The 19,857-nt window shown below is 38.8% G+C and overlaps 2 protein-coding genes across 2 annotated transcripts in view; one reads left to right on the top strand and one right to left on the bottom strand.

The window, feature by feature from the left end:
- The first annotated feature begins 2,463 nt into the window (after nucleotides 1-2,463).
- Nucleotides 2,464-10,451, top strand: dpep1 (dipeptidase 1). Its single transcript, XM_034882239.1, has 10 exons — nucleotides 2,464-2,890; nucleotides 3,168-3,294; nucleotides 3,674-3,806; nucleotides 3,917-4,067; nucleotides 6,086-6,155; nucleotides 6,961-7,137; nucleotides 8,493-8,577; nucleotides 8,667-8,742; nucleotides 8,902-9,037; nucleotides 10,197-10,451. Exons 1-10 carry the CDS (start codon nucleotides 2,763-2,765, stop codon nucleotides 10,365-10,367), a joined length of 1,254 nt encoding a protein of 417 aa, XP_034738130.1. The 5' UTR covers nucleotides 2,464-2,762; the 3' UTR covers nucleotides 10,368-10,451.
- A 697-nt stretch (nucleotides 10,452-11,148) lies between these two features.
- Nucleotides 11,149-19,857, bottom strand: part of slc22a31 (solute carrier family 22 member 31) — a 14,261-nt gene continuing 5,552 nt past the window's right edge. Inside the window, exons 4-9 of the mRNA XM_034882056.1 lie at nucleotides 18,822-18,990; nucleotides 17,902-18,047; nucleotides 15,241-15,349; nucleotides 14,893-15,107; nucleotides 13,559-13,670; nucleotides 11,149-13,117 (exon numbers count right to left, since the gene is read on the bottom strand). Of these exons, the coding sequence (XP_034737947.1) occupies nucleotides 12,673-13,117; nucleotides 13,559-13,670; nucleotides 14,893-15,107; nucleotides 15,241-15,349; nucleotides 17,902-18,047; nucleotides 18,822-18,990 (1,196 nt within the window). The 3' untranslated portion in view covers nucleotides 11,149-12,672. The remainder of the gene's footprint in view (nucleotides 13,118-13,558; nucleotides 13,671-14,892; nucleotides 15,108-15,240; nucleotides 15,350-17,901; nucleotides 18,048-18,821; nucleotides 18,991-19,857) is intronic.

The following is a 19,857-nucleotide window of genomic DNA, read 5'->3' as shown; positions in this document are numbered from 1 at the left end:
GCTAATTGTGTTTAGAGTTTTGAAAATGTGACAACTGGTTCGACAAACGCTTGTTAGCGACTGAAAAAAACTGTAAAGAGTACAGTAACCAAAGTCAAATTCTTTGTTTGTTACGCAAACCTGGCCAAAGCTGATTCTGATTCTGATATGTTGCAGTAGTACATACAGTACGTAAAAGAGGACCTATTTGGTCTGATTTTGTGTGGAAAAGGACCAATACAATAAAGATAAAGAAGAATTTCTGTGTGAGGGAGAGGAAGACAATTCTGTCTCTGTTTCCTTTTTTTGGTAAACCGTACATTCTGTCTCTGCCCAATGTAAGCGGAGTGAGTTACGCATGCTCAGAGTTAAACGGTTTACAGCAAAACGTGCCATACTGAAATTTGGGAATCGCCTTCAGGTGCAGGGAATAAATGTGTTTGAATTAGAAATTCAAACACATTTAGAAATTAGAAAGTTTCTGTTTCTGATATTAGTGTTTTTATGACACTGGGCTATGACTGACTAAATGTTCCTGTTGGAGGAGAACATGTGTTAGTGTTTTGGAAGAATTGATTGATTTTGGGACACGTGCGTTAAGAGTTTAGGAAAAGTATTAAAAGTATTGACAAATTTGTCATAGCAATCATGAAAAACTGTAATTGTAGACACACCAATCAAGTTTGAGCACTATAAAAATGCAACAGGTACTGTCAGTCTAGTATTTTCTGTACTGTATTTCAGTATTTTTTTTACTGTAAATGTAACCTGTACTTGACACAATGGGTGTCTGTTGTTCGCTGAGCTAACTGCAGTAGCATGAAAACTAGGACACGTATTGTGATTTCCTATGTTACCTTGTTGACTGATTTGGGTACATGGAGAGAAATAAATGATATTTTCCTTAGTCTGCAGCATTGGTTTTGTTGTAGTGTTTGGTGAACTCATTGTATATTTGCTGATTTCCAATCACCAAGAATTAGAATAATAGAATAATAGAATATAGTATAAAAAAAATATAATATGATGCTAGTGTGTGTTTCATGTAGTAACAAAATATGTTTTTTATAAATTTGTGTATAGTTTTTATGTATTAGTTTTTAAGTATAAGAGTGAACATATTCACTGAAATGTGGTGAGAAGAATGAAAAAAAAAACTAAACATGAAACACTGCATCCCAAAATATGAATACTGAATCATTCTTATTTCACTCTTTGACCCAGTACAGTAGGCAATCATATACTGGAGACAATCATCATCTTTATTGACTTATGGGAAAAGCAGCCTTGGAGATAAGAAGATGAAGTTGATAGGGGCAATAATTCATTGCTTACAGAAGAGCATCTTATCTGTTGTTTTATTTGTTATCTTCAATATAGATTGAGTTGTTCTTCCTGAGCAGGCTGAGGAGATTCAACATGGACTCCAGTAGACTCCAGGAGAGTATCCTGACCGGCTGCATCCCCACCCTCAACCATGAGGCTTTATAGAGGGTGGATACTGTTAAACTGCACAGCACATTACCAGAATGAAGCTGCCACCCAGGGAGGACCTACACATGCACACATACATAACCATATGTTTACTTCTCCCTATGCATATGTACATTATACTACATTCCTTTTTACCTTCAGTCATATTTCTTTGCAATACTTTCTACACAAATGTTTTACATAATCATGTTACTTAATTTATATATCATCTGTTTACATTTTAGCCCTAGATCTTAACTTGCGTTTTAGTGTTTTACTTGTGTTTTTTAATTTATTGAGCATTTTCAGAGGTCTCTGAGGCCTATGATTTTCCTTGCCATTGTGGCTGTTATTGTTGTCAACATGACAATAAAGAACCTTAATCCACAATCCTTGGGTTTTTAGTGCAGTGTAAAAAATGTATTTGATTTATTTTAATCATTATACAAGACACCCAATTATTATCCAAGAATTCACCCATAACTCTCCTGTGGTGTGGCAATGTATTCCCTGATTGAGTCGGAACACTGGTGCACTTCTAGTTTTACATGAACACTCAAGAACCAGAAAACATGAAAACTACTGTTTAGTACACTGCTTGGTCATTGAGGATGATGATTTTGTGTTTTCATGAAACTTGTTGAAAAGAAAAAAAGGAACCTATTTAAACACATACCTCTCATTGCACAGGTCTATTAATCATGCCAATTAAGTTATGTAGCAACTTGGGAGATCATAAATTACATTTCAGTTTGTGTGAGGATCTATAATACTGTTCTATTCCACAAAAAATAGTAATTGATAAAAATCTTACTTTGTAGAGAACTAACTCTTCACAGTGAAGACGGTTAATGTTTTCCAGACTACTGTGCTGGATCTTCTCAGCACATGTAACATGTAAGTTGTGGACTTTAGAAAAGCAGTCATAAGGTACATTATACATTAACTGACATACACTGTTTAACAACTGTAGAGACTGTAAAAGGAATTGAGCTACTGTGCTGCATTTATGACTGCTGACTCTGGAATGAAAAACAGATCCAAGACAGAGGAGGAGCACTAAGCAGAGTAAATCCACAAGGGCCTTTTCAGACGGAAAAGGACAGCAAGTTAGAGTGAGAATTCCAAAGAATCAGCATAGATGCAAATAACAAACTAAAAAGTTGGCAAATGGCAACCTCGAAATAAATCTGTTCCAGCAGAAGTTAGTAGAATAAGGATTACTCAGAGGTTAAAGGAGGCACAAGAAAGTTTAGGCACCAAGAGAAAAAGAAGAGCAGCACGTTTAACGCTCCGTCAAAGTTGAAGAAATGCTGTCCAAGATGATCTCAGCTGCATATTTGGCACTGTGGATCAGTTCTTGTGCAGTTACCTTGGCTGAGGATATGTACATGACCAGAGCTTTGCAGCTGATGTCTGAGACCCCGCTCATTGACGGGTAAGTGGAAATGTCTTTTGCAAAACATTGTGCTGTGCATGACAGTTCTAATGATGTTGTGTGCTGTTTACCTGAGCAACAACAACAACAACAACAACAACAACAACAACAGTAAAAATGTTATACTCTGTAGTAAAAGCTTACTTCTGGAAACAATTTCTAATGCTGATCTGGGCAAATAGGCCGTTTTCTTCCGTGCTTTTAAATCTATGTTTATTTGGTAAGTTTTGAGAAAAGTCTCTGTGAGGGTGTGAACCTTTACTTTCTTATCTTTCAGCCATAATGACCTGCCTTGGCAGCTTCGGAAGCAATTCAACAATGTGCTTAAAGAAGTAGATCTTAACACGCTGGAAACAACACACACCAACATCCCTAAGATTAAGAGGGGACGGCTGGGTGCGCAGGTATGTACAGAAAGTAAAGTACTGGGAATTTTACAATTAAAGGAAACTATGCTTTCAAGGACAAGTGAGTCTGCATCGTCTAGGTTGCTTAAAGTATGCCAAGGCTACTATTTATTTCGTATCTCTCAGGCCTCATCGGAATGCGTTGTGAGTAATTATTGAGAATGAACTGTGTGTGGTCCCATTTTACATATTTTAATGCAGCCATTTTCCAAGGAAACTTTTCTAAAAAAGAGATACTGTGTCTAACATTCCAGGTTATATAAACAAAGCATACATAACCAATCATCAGTCAAGACTTACAAAGGGGATGTGGTTTTTATAAGGATCATAGCAGCTCCATAAACATTCCCTGCATTATGTTTTGTTTCTCTTTTAGTTTTGGTCAGCCTATGTTCCCTGTGAGACTCAGTACAAAGATGCTGTCAGACAAACACTGGAGCAGATAGATGTGATTCACAGGATGTGTGAAGAATACCCAGAAACCTTTATGTTTGCTACCAGTAGCCAAGGTGAGACTTTAAGCTGTACAAGTAAGTTCAGAGACATTTGCTACCTCTAATCTGTTCATACAGTACCTGCACGTGAATCACCCATCATCTCTAATTTCTGCCCTGCACAGACATCATGGAGGCTTTCAACATGAACAAGACAGCCAGTCTGATTGGGGTGGAGGGGGGCCACTCCCTTGACAGCAGTCTGGGCACCCTGCGCACCATGTACCAGCTGGGGGCCCGCTACCTTACACTCACACACTCCTGTAACACACCCTGGTAAGAGCCGGCAGATTCACGCCATCAATTAAGCAAGAAAAAATCAGTAACACAAGTGAGATTTTCTTGATTGATCGATTGAATGCTTGGTAAGTAAAACTTGAGAGAATACTCAAAATTTTTGTTTCCTGTTACACCACAAGGAAAAGCAACAAAGCCTCAATGTTGAGAAGTTGGATTCATGACATGATTTTGTAAAGAAGAATGACTTAAAATAAGTAAATTGTTATGAAAATAGTTTTAATTTTCACGCTAAATGCCTAATTTAATCATATTTTACTTGAGTAAATGTAACAACAAAAGGGGTAAGTACAGCACACTAAAGCCTGAGCTTTCAGTAAGACTCATGTCTTTGTGGTATATTACCATCAGACATCATCCAACTGGAAAAATACTAACTAACTTAGGTTCTTTGATATGATGAGGACCAAGAGAGGCTGGAGGTCCAATGAAGAATTAACAAAAAGGTTTAATGAAACAGCATGATGAAGATGATAAGACAAAGACAATGAGACGCAAGACATAATGACACTGCAGCTGTCAGCGGACTTGATCAATGCTTCTCCTTGATTGAGTAACATGACACCAGTCCTGAAAATTTCTAATTCAAACACATTTATTCCCTGCACCTGAAGGCGGTTCCTCTTCACCTGCAGCATACTTAAAAAGAAATACATTGTTTTCAAAACATAGTTTTTAACTTTTTAAAAGTCAACAAAACGTTTTCTAAAGCAAAGTGGTCGCCAATGAAGGGAGGCAAGAACAGCTTTAATATGATCTTGTTTGCGAGTGCTGGTAAGGAGTCGAGCGGCAGCCTTTTGAACCATTTGTAATCTGGAGAGGGAGGCCTGGTTAATATCTACATTTAAAGCATTACAGTAATCCAGGCGAGTTGTAATAAAAGCATGTACAACCCTCTCAAAATCAGTGAAAGATATAAATGGCTTTGGTTTTTGCTGTGGGAAGTAAGGGGGATTCCTGCAGGCTTGTTCCGCTCTCCAGGCAGCAGTGTCAAGAGCCAGTTTGGCACTGAAATGCTTCACCTAATCACTTTAGGTGGCTAAATGTACTGTAACTGTAGAAGGAAACCTTATGTGAAAAAAATCCCCTTGTCACCTGCTCTGTTTTTATTCACCTGACTTCTTGGGTCTGTATAAGTTCAGAATATGTACTTGATTGTGTGAATGCTGATTCAGCAGCTGATTCACATCCTTGTTATTCAGTTGTTTATTGTGTTTTGTTATCCGATTCTTCCGTAAAATTTCCGGTCACGAGGACTTTTTTGTTTGCATGTAACTTTTCTCCACCAGTTAAAGTTTTTAAAATATTAAGTTTTTTTCTTTTAACATTGAAAGGCAATGGAGCAATCTATGAATCCTCTTCAGGTTTCTTCCACTTCTAATTGCTACTGCTTCCACATACTCTCACCTACAGAACAGACGTCATTCAAATTGTATTCACAAAACCTTCAGCTGTCAGAAAATGGTGCAATACACAATCAAGGTTGGCCCTCTTTATGACATTTTATGACTTTATTCATCACAACTTTTTTCGGCGTTCTATAATATGACTTTTTGACATCCTGTACTATGACTTTTTTGACATACTATACTTTGACTTCTTTGGACATACTCATTTGAACTGGGATAACAAAAGCATAAAAAATAGCCTGTCAATGTATACTTTTATGTTAAAAGTATATAGATACATATTTAGTACATAACATATATAAACAAATATTTTTTTAAATCCCCGGAAAGTCTAAAGTTGGATATTCCCAAATTTAAATTTGTAAGTTGAAGTTTGTCTTTCTTCTTACGCATTTAAGCTAGCAATCCAGTTTAGCTTTAGCAATTTAGCTATTCAGCATTTACAAGTATTTTGTGCAGGACATTTATTTTCTAGTGTATATTTGCAATACTTATCCTTGTATTACTGTAAGCCTTTAAATCACTACATGTAGTCTACTTGGGAATACATTCTTTAAGTATTGTAACTATTTTTCTTCTCCTTGTCAGGGCGGATAACTGGCTTGTCGACACCGGATCGGAGCCATCTCAACATAATGGCCTGTCTCCATTTGGCAAGGTCAGTGAACAAGCAGGGATAGGGAAATTGTGCTTTAAAAGTGTAATAGGTTACATATTAGTGTCTTATAGTTGTAGCATGTAAAAACATTACTTCCAATATGTGTAAAAATGTGTACACACTCGACAATTACAATGATCCCTTTTTCTAGTACATACTTTTTTTTTTTTATTCTTTTTTTTTAGCATACTTATATTTAAACAGTTGCACATTTTGTTTTTCCAATCTTGTATATACTTAAATATTTGTTCTTACATTCTTATATTTTGTTATTATATTTTGTTATTATAATTATTATTATTTCATGTATATTGTATGTATGTATATTTTGTGTGCTGCTGTAACACTGTAATTTCCCATTTTTTTGGGATCAATAAATATCTATCTATCTATCTATCTATCTATCTATCTATCTATCTATCTACTTTGTCTTAGCAATCAAAATAATGTAATTTTCCATAAAACATAAATATAAGACAGTAATGTGAGAAACATTTACCTGTAAATACAATTGACAAAATATTATTTCACATTTTTTGTTGTGTTCATCCTAATAGATGGATTGAGAGCCTATAAAACTTATTTAGATGTAATGTTTAATTGTCTTGGCTTTTTTTGTGCTGGTCAACAAAAAGGTGAAAACTTAAACTAATCCTAATGATACATCATAACTAATACTTACTGTTATGTCATAAAAGGGGTAAATTAGTGATAGTAGAAATAAAAGAAATAACACTTTATATATTTTGGCGCCATAAACAGTTTAAATTGATCCTAGAAATAATCATTGTTCTTGCTGCAACAGCAAGTAATATTGGAAATGAACCGTCTGGGGATGCTGATCGACCTGGCTCATGTGACTGTGGCAGTGATGAACCAGGTGCTGAGCATGTCTAAAGCTCCGGTCATCTTCAGCCACTCCTCTGCCTACAGCATCTGTCCACACAAGAGGAACGTCCCCGATGATGTTCTTATGAGAGTGGTAAGACTGTGTATATGTGTGTGTGCATGTGTGTGTGTGTGTCACAAGATAAATGAGGGGGTGTCTAATGAGTTCTGCAACAAGCATTTTTTTTTACTTTCATTTGGGCGTCAAACTATTATTTAAATGGAACAATCTGACAAATCTAGACAAGAACTACCAATGGTCCCAACTAGACTGTGTTTTTAAAAGGGGTCACAAGCCACAAGGATTGGAAACTATTGGTTTAATTCATACTGTAAGGCATTTTGTAAGCGTATTCTATGTTCATGAAAAAATTTAATCTTGGGGCGACCTCTAGCTCACCCGGTAAGAGCGTGCGCCCCGAGTAGGCTGAGTCCTTTGCAGCGGCCCAGATTCGTGTCCGACCTCCAGTCCTTTGCTGCATGTCATTCCCTCTCTCCCACCTTTCCTGTCTATCCATTGTCACTATCTAATAAAGGGGAAAAGCCCACCCCCCCAAAAAAAACAAAATGTAAAAAAAGTACAATATTTCCATCTGAAATGTAGTGGATTAGCAGAAAATGTTAATAACTAGCAAATTAAAGTAGTGACTAAATGTTACTGAGCTACTGAACTGTTATTTTTTAGTTTAAAGACATGAGAATGTGTAGGCCTACAAGGTAGGGAAATGTAAATATAGATAGAATAATAATTGATAGTTATTAACATTATAAAAAATTTGATGTATGTGTTCAATGACTTTTTTCTGTACCAGCACTGTCTGCCGGTTGTTAATTTAAACAAAGACAAAATGACATAGTGCCATTTTAGCCATAGTATTGAAAGAGGTTTCAAGTATTGGATTTTTTATCCTAGTGTTACATCAAGGTTGATCATCTGGTATTGTGACACAATTGGAAGTAATTTGACTAAGAAAAGGCAGATGACATCATGAGACTATAGACAGCCAGACTTCCAGCCCACAAAAGCTGTTAAGCATTTCCAAACACATCTTGCCTTTGCTGCTTATTATCTCAGATAATTACAAATAGCCCCAAAAGACTGTAAAATGGAAAATTGTGATCAGTTGTCATACACGCGTGATGGGAGTTTCCGAGCTGAATGCAATAAACGGTTTGCAAGAATAGGGTTAATGTGCAGCACTGTAATAAAACTCAGTTACTTAGTTAGTAGACAAGCACTCTAATATATAACAACACCCTTATGTACTTGGATTGTTGTGAGTTTGAAATCTCTCGGCCCTGGTTATGTCTCTCCCTGATCCAGTTCACTATAAAGCGTCTCCTGCCTAACAAAGCTGAAATGCAATGCTGTGTCTCCCTCCATCCTATGGATCAGAGCTTCTAGGACTGTAAGAGTTTCACTGTGATGTTACATGTCTTTCTCTCCAGAATAATACCGGGGGAATTGTCATGGTGAACTTCTACAACGACTATGTGACCTGCAGCAAGACTGCTACGGTCTCAGATGTTGCTGGTAAACTGCTGTTATGACCATGCAAACTGCTGTAAACCTAACATTTATTACTTCTTTTCTAAGTGTATTCTTCACTGCTTTCATCATAGATCACTTTGACCATATAAAGAAAGTGGCCGGGGCGGGCGTCGTTGGTTTTGGTGGAGATTACGACGGTGTTACAAGGTGAGTTCAAAACATTCAAGCATTGAATTGAACAAAGGCTTGTTATCTCAATAGAGCCATTGTCACAACACTATGGGAAGCAGGGCTGAAATGATGAAAGTCAACAAAAACTTAACTGTGAGTTCTAGAATAATTTTTCCCTGCATGTCGTCCTCTCAGACTACCAGAGGGTCTGGAGGACGTGTCCAAGGTGCCCAAGGTGGTGGCTGAACTGCTGAGGAGAGGATGGACTGATGAGGAGGTCAAAGCTGCTTTGGGAGACAACCTGCTCAGAGTCCTAAGGGAGGCTGAGAAGGTGTGACACACACACACACACACACACACACACACACACACACACACACACACACTACTTTATAAAATAATCGTAAGTATTAGTTATTAAGTATTATTCAGGGTTATTTTAGGATTTGGGCTTTTAGACTACAAATTTACAAACATAAACATAAACAAAAATGTGGGTAGAGCAGGCACACATGTTTGGCGAGGTGTATGCCTCAATGCAGAGGTCAAGGGTCCGAATCCAACCTGTGACGGTCTTGCGTGTCTCCCCCCCCCCTTTCTCACATAACTGTCCTGTCAAATTAAAGTCGGAAAAGCCCCAAAAAGTAATCAAAAAAATGAGGTGTAAAGTTTTAAAGACGTGGGAGTTAACCAGGCAGGAGACAATATTATGGAACCCACATAACTTCTAAGAATGCCCCACCCTACAAAGCAGCTTGATGGATTGGGGTCAGGGGATTGAACGTATCGATCATGTACCTTTCATAAGCATGGCCTGGGCAATATAAGTGTGTGAATGCTATTGAAGGGTGGGTCTTGCCTAGAAGTGGTGTGGGTTCCATAATAACACAGGCAGGAAGGGTCTGATGGCATTATGGGGGACGGAAGAATGGAAAGTTTCACATCTTTATGCCTTGTGAGAATTGATATCATTGGAAGATTCAAAGTGGTTGTGTGATTGCAGAGAAGACCATGGGAGGGTCAAACATATTGACCATATAACAACATTTTGGCCAATAGTGATGTCATGGTGTACTGCTACACACACAATGGAGTACAATTTTACTCTAAGATCTTTTTTAGCATACCACGATAGACATTTTCTTTAGCATCCAAAATCATTCAATGATTGTTGTCTGTTCATCAATGTACAAACAGGAATGTAATGTTACTTTCTTTTTTACTTTTAACATGGTGGCCACAACAAGGTAAAGCTAAAGGACATAAAGGTGATCATTCTAAAACAGTCACACAACAATATGTGTACCAAGGTGCATTCAAATATTCAAATGTGAAAGGTTTGGATTTCTGTTTTGCGTCTTAAATGCTGATTGTAAGTAAAAACCAAAGTAAAAATGGTGTTTTGGTAGCAGGTGGACCCTGTGAGTGAAGACACACCTGTCACAGTGCCTTTCTGTCGGTTGCCTGACAGCCTTATCTTTGTGTGTCAGGTCCGTGATAGCCTGAAAGGCACGAGTCCAGATGATGTTCCTATTCCATACGATGAGGGGAAGAACTCATGCAGGACGAGCTATGGTTACCGCAGCGCTGGAACCGTCCACTCACTCAGCACACTGGTCCTTCTCCTCACACTGGCTCTTTTAAAATTAACATCTTTGTAAGCTGCTTATAAATATGACTTGTGGCATGTGCCAAGAATGTGTCCATGAAATGTTTTAAATGGCAGGATTCACACATATCCTCTCTCTGCGCTTATAAAAACATCAAATAGTTCCAGTTTACTGTTGAAATGTTTTGAGAGCTGGTTTGTTGAGAGATTTTAATTCTCTTATTTTAATCAAAATGAACAGTGACTAGCAGTGTTACAGTTATCATGATGACAAAGACAGCGCAAGTGATTGTGTTGGAACTAGGTGAATTTATTGAACTCATCTGGCTGTTTTAGTCCCACAATAACACTGTCAAATAGAGCCTAGAGTGAGCAAATATTTGTGTGATGACAATGATATAAGGTCAAAGTCACACCAGTGTAATCTGAATACAAATACAAAAAGTGTTCCTCACTATCAGTATAATGACATTTTTCAGGCATATGGAGCGTTGCTTGGGTGTGTAGAGTGTGTCCCTCAGGTGCTCTTTAGCTTGGGGACCCAAGTGTACAGCGAACACTGAGGCACTCAAGAGGGCAAAGTAAAAAACAAACAAAAAAACTTTTATATTTTAATATTCTCGGCTAAATCATTAAAACATGGCGATGCGTTTGGCCCATTGCGGTCATGAAGGCCTTCCTGAGTGCCTCGGTTTCCTTAAACCCTTATATTGACTTTTTTACAGAAAGTGTTACAGTGCATGTGCATAGCTCCACCTAGTGGCCAGTAGAGGGTAACATCTAAAGAGATGCAAAACATCTCTGGCTTCTGTTGGCGATTTGCATTTTTTTTAAATTAACATTACACATAAGGTAGGTAAGAACATTTGACTTGATTTAATTCTGTGATTTGATGGCATGATGGCAAAGATAACAAGGCAATATTCCTTAGTTAATAAGGTTTTCACTTGACAAGGACATTGATGTTAGAGGTTTTTTTTAAAGACAAAAGGAGCGGTTATGTGAGTTTCTCTGACCAACTGAAGGAGCTTCAATCAATACAAAAGCATCTTTGTGTTCACAGAAGGCTCAGTTAAAATCTGACTCCCAATGTAAAGTATGACACAATGACATCTCCTCAAGGCTGACCCAGCAGTGTGTTTTTCTCTCCTAATACACACAGCATCCTTGAAGAGTTGGGCATCTTTTCAGTGACAGTGTTGAAAGAAATAGTTTTACTTTACAAGATGTTGTGGTTTATTCTGCTGAATGCTTTAGCGCTTTGAAACCACACTGTTTTCTCATTTTAATAACTAATTATCCAAAAAGGACACAATTCATTATCACTACAGAACAGAGAGGAGGTTACCTTTTTGTCTGCCAGCTACAGTGGTTAGTACATTTGCAAATTCATCAGCTACTTTCAGTGTCTGAAGAGAAACGTAATGTAAAAATAGCAACTTTAAATAATAGCTTGTAACAAAGGGGTTTATAGAGTAGATAAACTCGTCAGCCACTGACAGAATTAACTGTCATTCACAGACAGATCACATTCCAACATTTCATCAAACACTTTTAAGTGAAATATTTGGATTAACAAGGTAGTAGTGGTGGCTTAAAATGCCAGATAATTTCCCTTTCATTTAATGAATGGTGCATCCTTTAGCGCCCTCTTGTTTGCTTTACCAATATTACACAACTCCACAAAGACCGTGTGCACTAGTCCCTGGGATCCTCTCAGCACTGAGGCACTGCTGGTGAGTCAGATGGACACACTTAATGAAAAGTGCATGGGCTACTAATAAATGGACAAAAGACATCAACAGCAGTCGCATGGTTGAGCAAGCTTCTCTTATAACACTAGTGTCTGACTATTTGGTTTGAGTGCCTCCACAGAGAAGAGCAGTGTGACCTCAACTGTGCTGGCTGAAGTAATGACGAGTGAGAGCATTTTCAAGGTAACTTATCACACAAGAACAGGCATACCCTGCAATGTAACAGTTCAAAGGGGGACTTCTCTAGCCCTTGAAAAAGGTTTGGTTGACAAAAAACAACAACTTTGGCGTAGGGTAGGCCATTGTTTTTCAGTGCATTACCTGAATCCATGTAAGAAAATGCCACGGCACAGTAACGGTTTAAAAAGTAAGATGTAACAAGAAGACACAGAGAATTGACAGACTTGGAGCTATCGCTCTAAAGTGCACCGCATCCAAGCCAAGGTCAGTTCTTCAGTTGATTTATGACCAACCAGTGACTTAGACAATAATTAAATGAAGGATGATGGCAGACTGTCTGTGGAGGTACTGTATGTTTAGAAGAAGAAGGAGGGATAATCCAAGTCTGTACAAAAGTCAGATAGGGAGGAACTGTTAACAGAGTTAAGATACAACCTCTCTGAGTGTCTCAGTCTCTTGCCCCTGTGTTTCACTGTCTGACAGCAGAGAGGAATGAGTTGGCACAGCGATCCTATAAGGCAAATTATCTTTAGTCAACATCCTCCTGGTTGCAGAGACCAAGCGGGAATAGTTATCAGGGTTGTACTCGGACAAAGGTGGCCGGGTGCACAGTAACGGCAGGTTGTCCCTGTCGGGCCGGGACAGGAAAAGAGGAGGCCGCCGCTGGCTCTCGCCGTCCGTCAGGGAGTCTGGGAGCGGCTTGCGTTTGCTCTCAGGTAGGAGCATTATGCAGAGAACAGAGAGGACGGCGAAGGACGCGAAGATGACATGGTGGAGAAAGTAGCCACTGTTATTCTGGAGCTCCATCAGGGAGGAAGCGGCCATGCCAACACAACCTGCTGCCAGCACCAGGCCAAGGCAACCACCTCTGATGGAGAGATGGAAGAGGAGCAGAAAAAGAAGAACAAACATCAACCAGGGGAGGCGTCAAGGTGGAATTATCAGACAATACATCTTGTCATGGCATTCTTCTCTATGCTATATTTCTCTATACTTGCCAACTTCCCTACCCTGTTGTTAGCACTCAGCCCCAAGCCTGTTCCTATAAAAGGGTCACAAATATGTAGTTTCATTTAAAAAATAGACTAAATAATTGAATAAAACATCTGGGCACTTTAGTGTTTAGCAAACAATTCCTAAAACAGGAGTACATTGTGCATTTGTAGTGGACTATTTTTTAGCAGCGGACTAATACACATTTAAAAAAAGCACGCTCCAACAGCACAGGTAATACTTTTCATTGGATTTGTTGATAATAACAAAAATATATCAACAGCCTCATCTCTTTGGTAAGAAGACAGACACTTACCGAACCACGGTCGGCATTACCTCACAGGCAAAGAGCACACTGAGCATGGCGAGAGCCTGAGAGAACAGCAGACCTATGACAGAGAGCACCAACACCAGGCCTCCACGCAGATCTGACACAAAAAAGAAAAACAGAATCACTATCTATTTACCTAGAACTAATTCATTTTCTGTGCCAAAATGTACAGCAGAGATAATCAACTTGTCATGTGAATGTTAGTAAGGCAGAAATGTATTTACAAAAGCATGGGGGAAGCTCCAATGGGATTATTTCATATGAAGTCCCCTTTTGTGTCCTGACCCCAAGAACGAGAAACTTATCTACATAGTTTTTTTTTGCAAAAGCAATCCATCCAATTTCATGATTTCTATTTAATCCATGTTGTTTTATAACACAAAACTCTGGGTTCATGAACTGTCAACAATCTAGATTTGTTATGAGGTCTTCAGAATATGAATTTAAAAAAATCTGCCGGATCCTTTTCTAATTGTTGCTCAAGTTCTTCTCCTACAAAATCTGTTGAGAAATGTGTTCCACTTCAAGGAACAGAATAATGTCGGTGGTCCCAGAGATGCCTCGTTAACTTTAAACTAGAACTAGGCCATATATCAATATTATATTGATATCGTCGCGACCCGATACCGGACAAGCGGATGAAGATGGAAGGATGTATATTGATATTGTGATATGAGACTATATATTGTCTCAGATTTTGGATATCAAAATATTGTAATATGGCATAAGTGTTGTCTTTTCCTGGTTTAAAGGCTGCATTACAGTAAAGTGATGGAATGTTCTGAACTTTATCCACTTAGTCATTATATCCACATTACGGATGATTATTTATCAAAAATCTCATTGTGTAAATATTTTGTGAAAGCATCAATAGTCAACACTACAATATCATTGCGGTACTGATATCAAGGTAGTTGTTCAAAAATACTGTCATATTTGATTTTCTTTTCATATCGCCCAGCCCTTCTTTAAAGTAGTCAGTTGTTTATCATGAAATACAATCCTTATATTAAATGTTAAATTAATGTTAAAATCATTATTTTATGATATTAACGGAACCAGTATCTGACTGTTATTTAAAAAAAATGTTTTTTACTGTGAACATGGTGTACATTTGAAAATGTATGTCACCTGTCAAAAATAAATCATAGACTTCATTATATTTCCAAAATATGATAACTTAACATTATCATTGTGTGGCGATTTGAGACCTTTATGGAGTTGCAATTATCTTACCATTGCCAATAGCCACAACAGCAGGAGGATTAATTTTGAGGCACAAATGTTACTGAAAGTAAAAAGGTGGGGATGTAACGTACACTGAGTGAGGGCCAGCAGCAGCAGCGATGACAGTCCAGTGACGATGGCAGAGAGTAGAAGCATACCACGCCGACCAAAGTGATTGACAGACAAGCAGATGAAGATGCAGGCGAGTGCTCCAGTTATCACTCGGAGGAAGTAGCTGAAGTAAAAGTTGGAGAAATAACTGTGCAGGTTTCTGGTGAAACAGTACTGAATACCTGTACCAATGAACCTGGAGGAGAGACCAAAGAGTTAGAACATGCAGCTCTATGAAACACTCTGCATCTCACTTTTATCTTGAAATGGAAAGCTAGTCTATTTCATGAACAGGTCAGGTTTTTCACACTGAGAATTAAAAAACTCACAGTGTGAAGCTGAGGATGAGACAGTTTTTCCAGATAACACGAGTCCGACGCAGCTCCAGAACTGAAAAGTACCTCGGCCGACAGTCTTCTTCGCAAGCTGAATCTATCTCTGGGAAACAGAAAAAAACAGATTAAAAAAATACCTGGAAAGAAATGAACCTATCCCCTAAGAGCCAAATGCTTCAGGCTAGGTGTACATCAGCAGGGTTTAAGTGAAGGGTTAACATCTATTTGTTACTCAATCTACTAACGGCTGCCATTAAACATATTACAATAATGATTAATCAGTGTATGGGTTCTAGGAACTGAACATGAAACTTTCCAGAGAGGGTAGAAAACACACTACTTTTCAGCTCGGTGGTAAATTACTCTGTGAACTACTTTCTTGTCCACTTTCTAACAATTGACACTTACTCCCCCCACTCCTTCTCACTGTCATACACACTCACGTTGAAATTATACTACATTGTATGACGAGCAAAAAGAAGAAAAATAATTGATAGAAAAAAAGGGTTAGACCATGGTATCAAATGGAAATTATGAGTACTGATTCCTCGCTCTTAAACACGAAAAACAGGCATTCAGCAGAACTAATATTCCCTCAGTTCAAACAGACTTTCCAAAACTTTATAATCTCCTCAACAGATTCTATATTTGATAAATTACAAAACAGGAAATGTGGTAAATCATTGTATCAGTCAAGTTTAGAGACTGTTCCACATACAGCATGGGGCAGTGGTGGCAAAACATGTTGAGTAAACGTAAAGTTGAATGATTCAGATTAGAGATGAAAGAATTAATTGATTAGAAGAATGCCAAAAGCAACTCAAGTACTCTTGATAGTCATGGCAACGCTTTTCAAGAGATGGAGACAAAGCTACCAGACATGGAGGACTGAACCCAAAGACGCAATATCTGCATCATTGGTTTGAAGGAGGAGCTAGAAGGCTCCGATGCTATCCAGTATCTCTCGCGCTCCCTGTCTAAGTGGCTCTTGAATTTGGCAGATGTTCAGATCGAGATTGTGAGGGTCCACCAAATTTACAGTGATAACCAAAATAAGAACACCACTACTAATCACAAAGTAATTTTCAACGTGCTCTGCAACACAACCAGGCAGGCGATTCTACAGGCTGGGCCAAAACTTCCTCTCGCCGTCGGAGGTCGGAGGGTTCGCTTACTACAGTAACTACACAGTCAAAGGACGCCAAGCTTTCTATCAAACCATGGATTCAGCATGAGTTAAAGGTCTAGATGGTCTGCTTTATCTGGCAACCTTGAAGATCAAGGAAGGTGCCCAATTTAGAGCACTCACCTCTGCCGGGGATGCTGACAATTACGTGAAGGAGTATAAGGCATAAAACAACTGCCTGATGAACATGGAACCTTGTTTTGTCTTTTTCTCTTAAGCGGTACTGGTTTTATTGCATTTTATCTGATATGATTACAGAGACTGTGTTTTTGAATGCAATTTCAATCTATAGCCTACCCTACAGGCTAGCCAGACCACTGCCAGGCTGGAGTTCCCTTTCCAGTGGGCTTGCTATTTTGCGTATTTTATTTGGCCTTTCTATAGAGAGGATCTGGGCATGTGATTGCCCAGGCCTGAGTATCAATCTTGACTGGCACGATGTCTGATCTAACATTCCAGAAGTATCACGCAATCTAGATCATCAGCAGATTCACGAATATTTCAATCAAAGGACATATATCACCCCTGTGAAAATGCATCACATGAAAATAATTACCAGCCCTTAATGCAATTTCTAAAAGCTCAAGGTACATATCTTCCCATGATCTGGGATGGCTCTACTGTTGTAGTTCTGGTACATTGCATCCAAAGTATCTGCCCTGATTAATGATACTGTACTTGTTACTGTCAATGTTTTGAGTTTGAATGATCTGTCAGCACTTCAGCTCTTTAAAACTCAAACATGTGCTGTTTTTGCTGGACCTCCTTAAGAAGAGAAGGATTGCAAAAACTCTTCTTGTTTTGGTGTGGAAACATTTGATTGCAAGGAAGGATTGTGGAAATGGTGCACTGTGCCTTTTTCATTATGTGTAGCATACCTTTCTGTATATTGTCATCTCGACCAATGTTTTGCACTTTTGCTTATTGGTTTAAATAAAAAAGTTGATCGCCAAAGAAACAAATTATTTGTTGCTTTAAGTCACTTTTTCCTGCTAAATGTTTTATGACATTCTAAACTAAAGGGCTTTGGACTGTTGGTTGGACAAAACATAACAGCTGACATTCAAAAATGTAAAATCGTTTATAATATAAAACAATATTTAGTTTTTAAATAATTTGGATTAATGTGGGGACACTTAACTAACAGGAGTGCTCTGATGAAAGCAAGGACATCAATATTTAGGTTGCCAAAATTCCTTCTGACACACATGTCAAGTACAAGATGGAGTTTTGACATTGTACGAAAAGAAAAACAGGTATTGCTTTCATGTCTGTTGAATGCAAAACATGCCAGGTTGGGCACGGTTTAGCCTTCTTCTTGTGCAGTAAATCATGAGAAACATGTAAAGAGATATCTTGTTCATGCTCAAGGTAAATCAAGGTTATATCTAGATGATGCTTACTGTGTTGCCTGTTTGGGTCTGTGTGTGCATACAAATCCCTTTGTTTGTTTGTGTGTGTGTGTGTACCTGACAGCAGGGTTTCACCAGGGTAGATTTCATCTTGCAGACAAACACCGTTCCTGGTGGAGAATTCCTGGAGGCTCCTCTTCAACTGAGGGATCTGAGCTGTGGCCAGCAGCCAGCGGGGGGACTCAGGAAACACTGACACACAGCTGAGGAAAACAACTCTGCAATAAGATCTCAGAGAGAAACGGAGCTAAAACATTCTCTTTAACATTGACACAGATGGATGAAAGGATGAAAACAAGTTGGGGTTTCACCTGGTACCATTTTTGACAAAATAAAAAAAATAAGATAAAAATAAAAACATTATTTGATATCACTGACATCTTGAAGGCGTCCGTATATCTGTGTTTTCAGTTATAAATCCTTGCTTTCTTAGTTGCTGAGATATTTAACATCCTTGGTTGAGTTCACACACCAGAGCACATGATACAGTTTGTTAGTTTCATTAGCAACTCATACAAAGTCAAAACTGAGCAAGACACCTTACAACTGGAATGAGCTGTAAAACAATCTGAAGTTAGACATATTCATTCTTGTGTGTATGCGTATGTGTGTGTGTGTGATTGAACTATCTTGTTGTGATGTTGCATATTTTTGTAGTTTGTTTTCAAGTCTCTTTCGTTAAAACAATCTAGTTCTCCATGAGACTTCCTGAATAAATAAGTAAACTAACTCTGAGTTGTGTTAATAAGACTATTCCAGGTAGAAAGTTATTCATTTGAACATGTGGTTACATGTGAATTCCGGTGTGGCTGTTAAAAGGTGTGGGCTTGGAACAGGAGCAAGTGCAAATTGCAGACCGGTCAAACATATCAATGTGAGACAGGTGCACTGTAGAATAATAAACTGCCCTTAATGCTTCTCCAAATACACACATGGTGTGTCCACCTCTGCATCCCAAGTACCGCCACCCGACTCACCACCAATAGGAAAGCAGCAGGAGCAGAGGCAAAGTGGCCACAGCCTGGAGAACGGGCCAATTACGACACAGAACAGCGATGCCTGGCAACAGCAGCTCTGCGAACACGGCGAAGAAGCCGCTGACCATGGCAACCATGAGACGATGGGGAGGGTCACATAGCTCCAACCCTGAGAGAGCGACGGGAGCAGAGTGCGAAGAAAGACAGATAACATCAAAACACACAGCTGAAGCAAAACTAATACATCTGTCCAATTCCAATTCATTTTCTGTCAGGAGACAGGACATGAGCCTACTCACACATAAAGCTACGGTCTGTTGTAATATGTGTTTTATTGATTTTATTGCCTACATGTAGAAGTGATTCACTACAGAAAACAGCACATTACCGTGGTAGGGAATTCCTTACCAGCTTATGATAACGGAAAGAACTAAAATACGATTAAATAAAACATTAAGATTGTAATTATTCACTCAAGAAAAGGAGTAGCCAAACATGTTCCTGAGGTAGAGAGCACTGAGGTTCAGAAAGGCTCGCAAAGGGAAAAGCCTAATCCCCACAGCCATGGCTGGCTTAAACATAGGCGTCGCTGAACCGGCCCCAGAGTGTAGTATTGTCTGGCATTGTATGTTGTTACTGTGTGCTGTTGTGTGTACGGTTGTCTGATGAGTGCAGTACTGTGGGAATGAATTTTCCCTTGGGGCCAATCAAGTCTAAAGTCCAAGCTAATGGGGATCTAAATAAGCAGAACTAAAACTGAACATGGAATCTACTTTTCTTTTTGTAACAACCTTGTTGACCCGTGTTTGCTGGTACAAATCAATGTAAACTTTGGTGTAACATTTGATAAAACATAAAGCTATAACAGCAAGCCAGATAAAGCTGCAAGTACTCTTAACCTCAGGTACTGACGTTAACTTGTTAGGAAGTGTGTGAAGCTGTGTGAGTTTCTGTTGAACTTTAACCTCCTTCCCCCCAGACCTCCGAATCAGTTTCCACCTCCTCTGTGTGTGTGTGGGGGGGGGGGGGGGGGGGG

The sequence above is a fragment of the Etheostoma cragini genome, chromosome 1 (assembly GCF_013103735.1).
Source record: "Etheostoma cragini isolate CJK2018 chromosome 1, CSU_Ecrag_1.0, whole genome shotgun sequence".
Taxonomy (NCBI): Eukaryota; Metazoa; Chordata; class Actinopteri; order Perciformes; family Percidae; genus Etheostoma; species Etheostoma cragini.
This window is presented reverse-complemented; position numbering and strand designations above follow the sequence as displayed.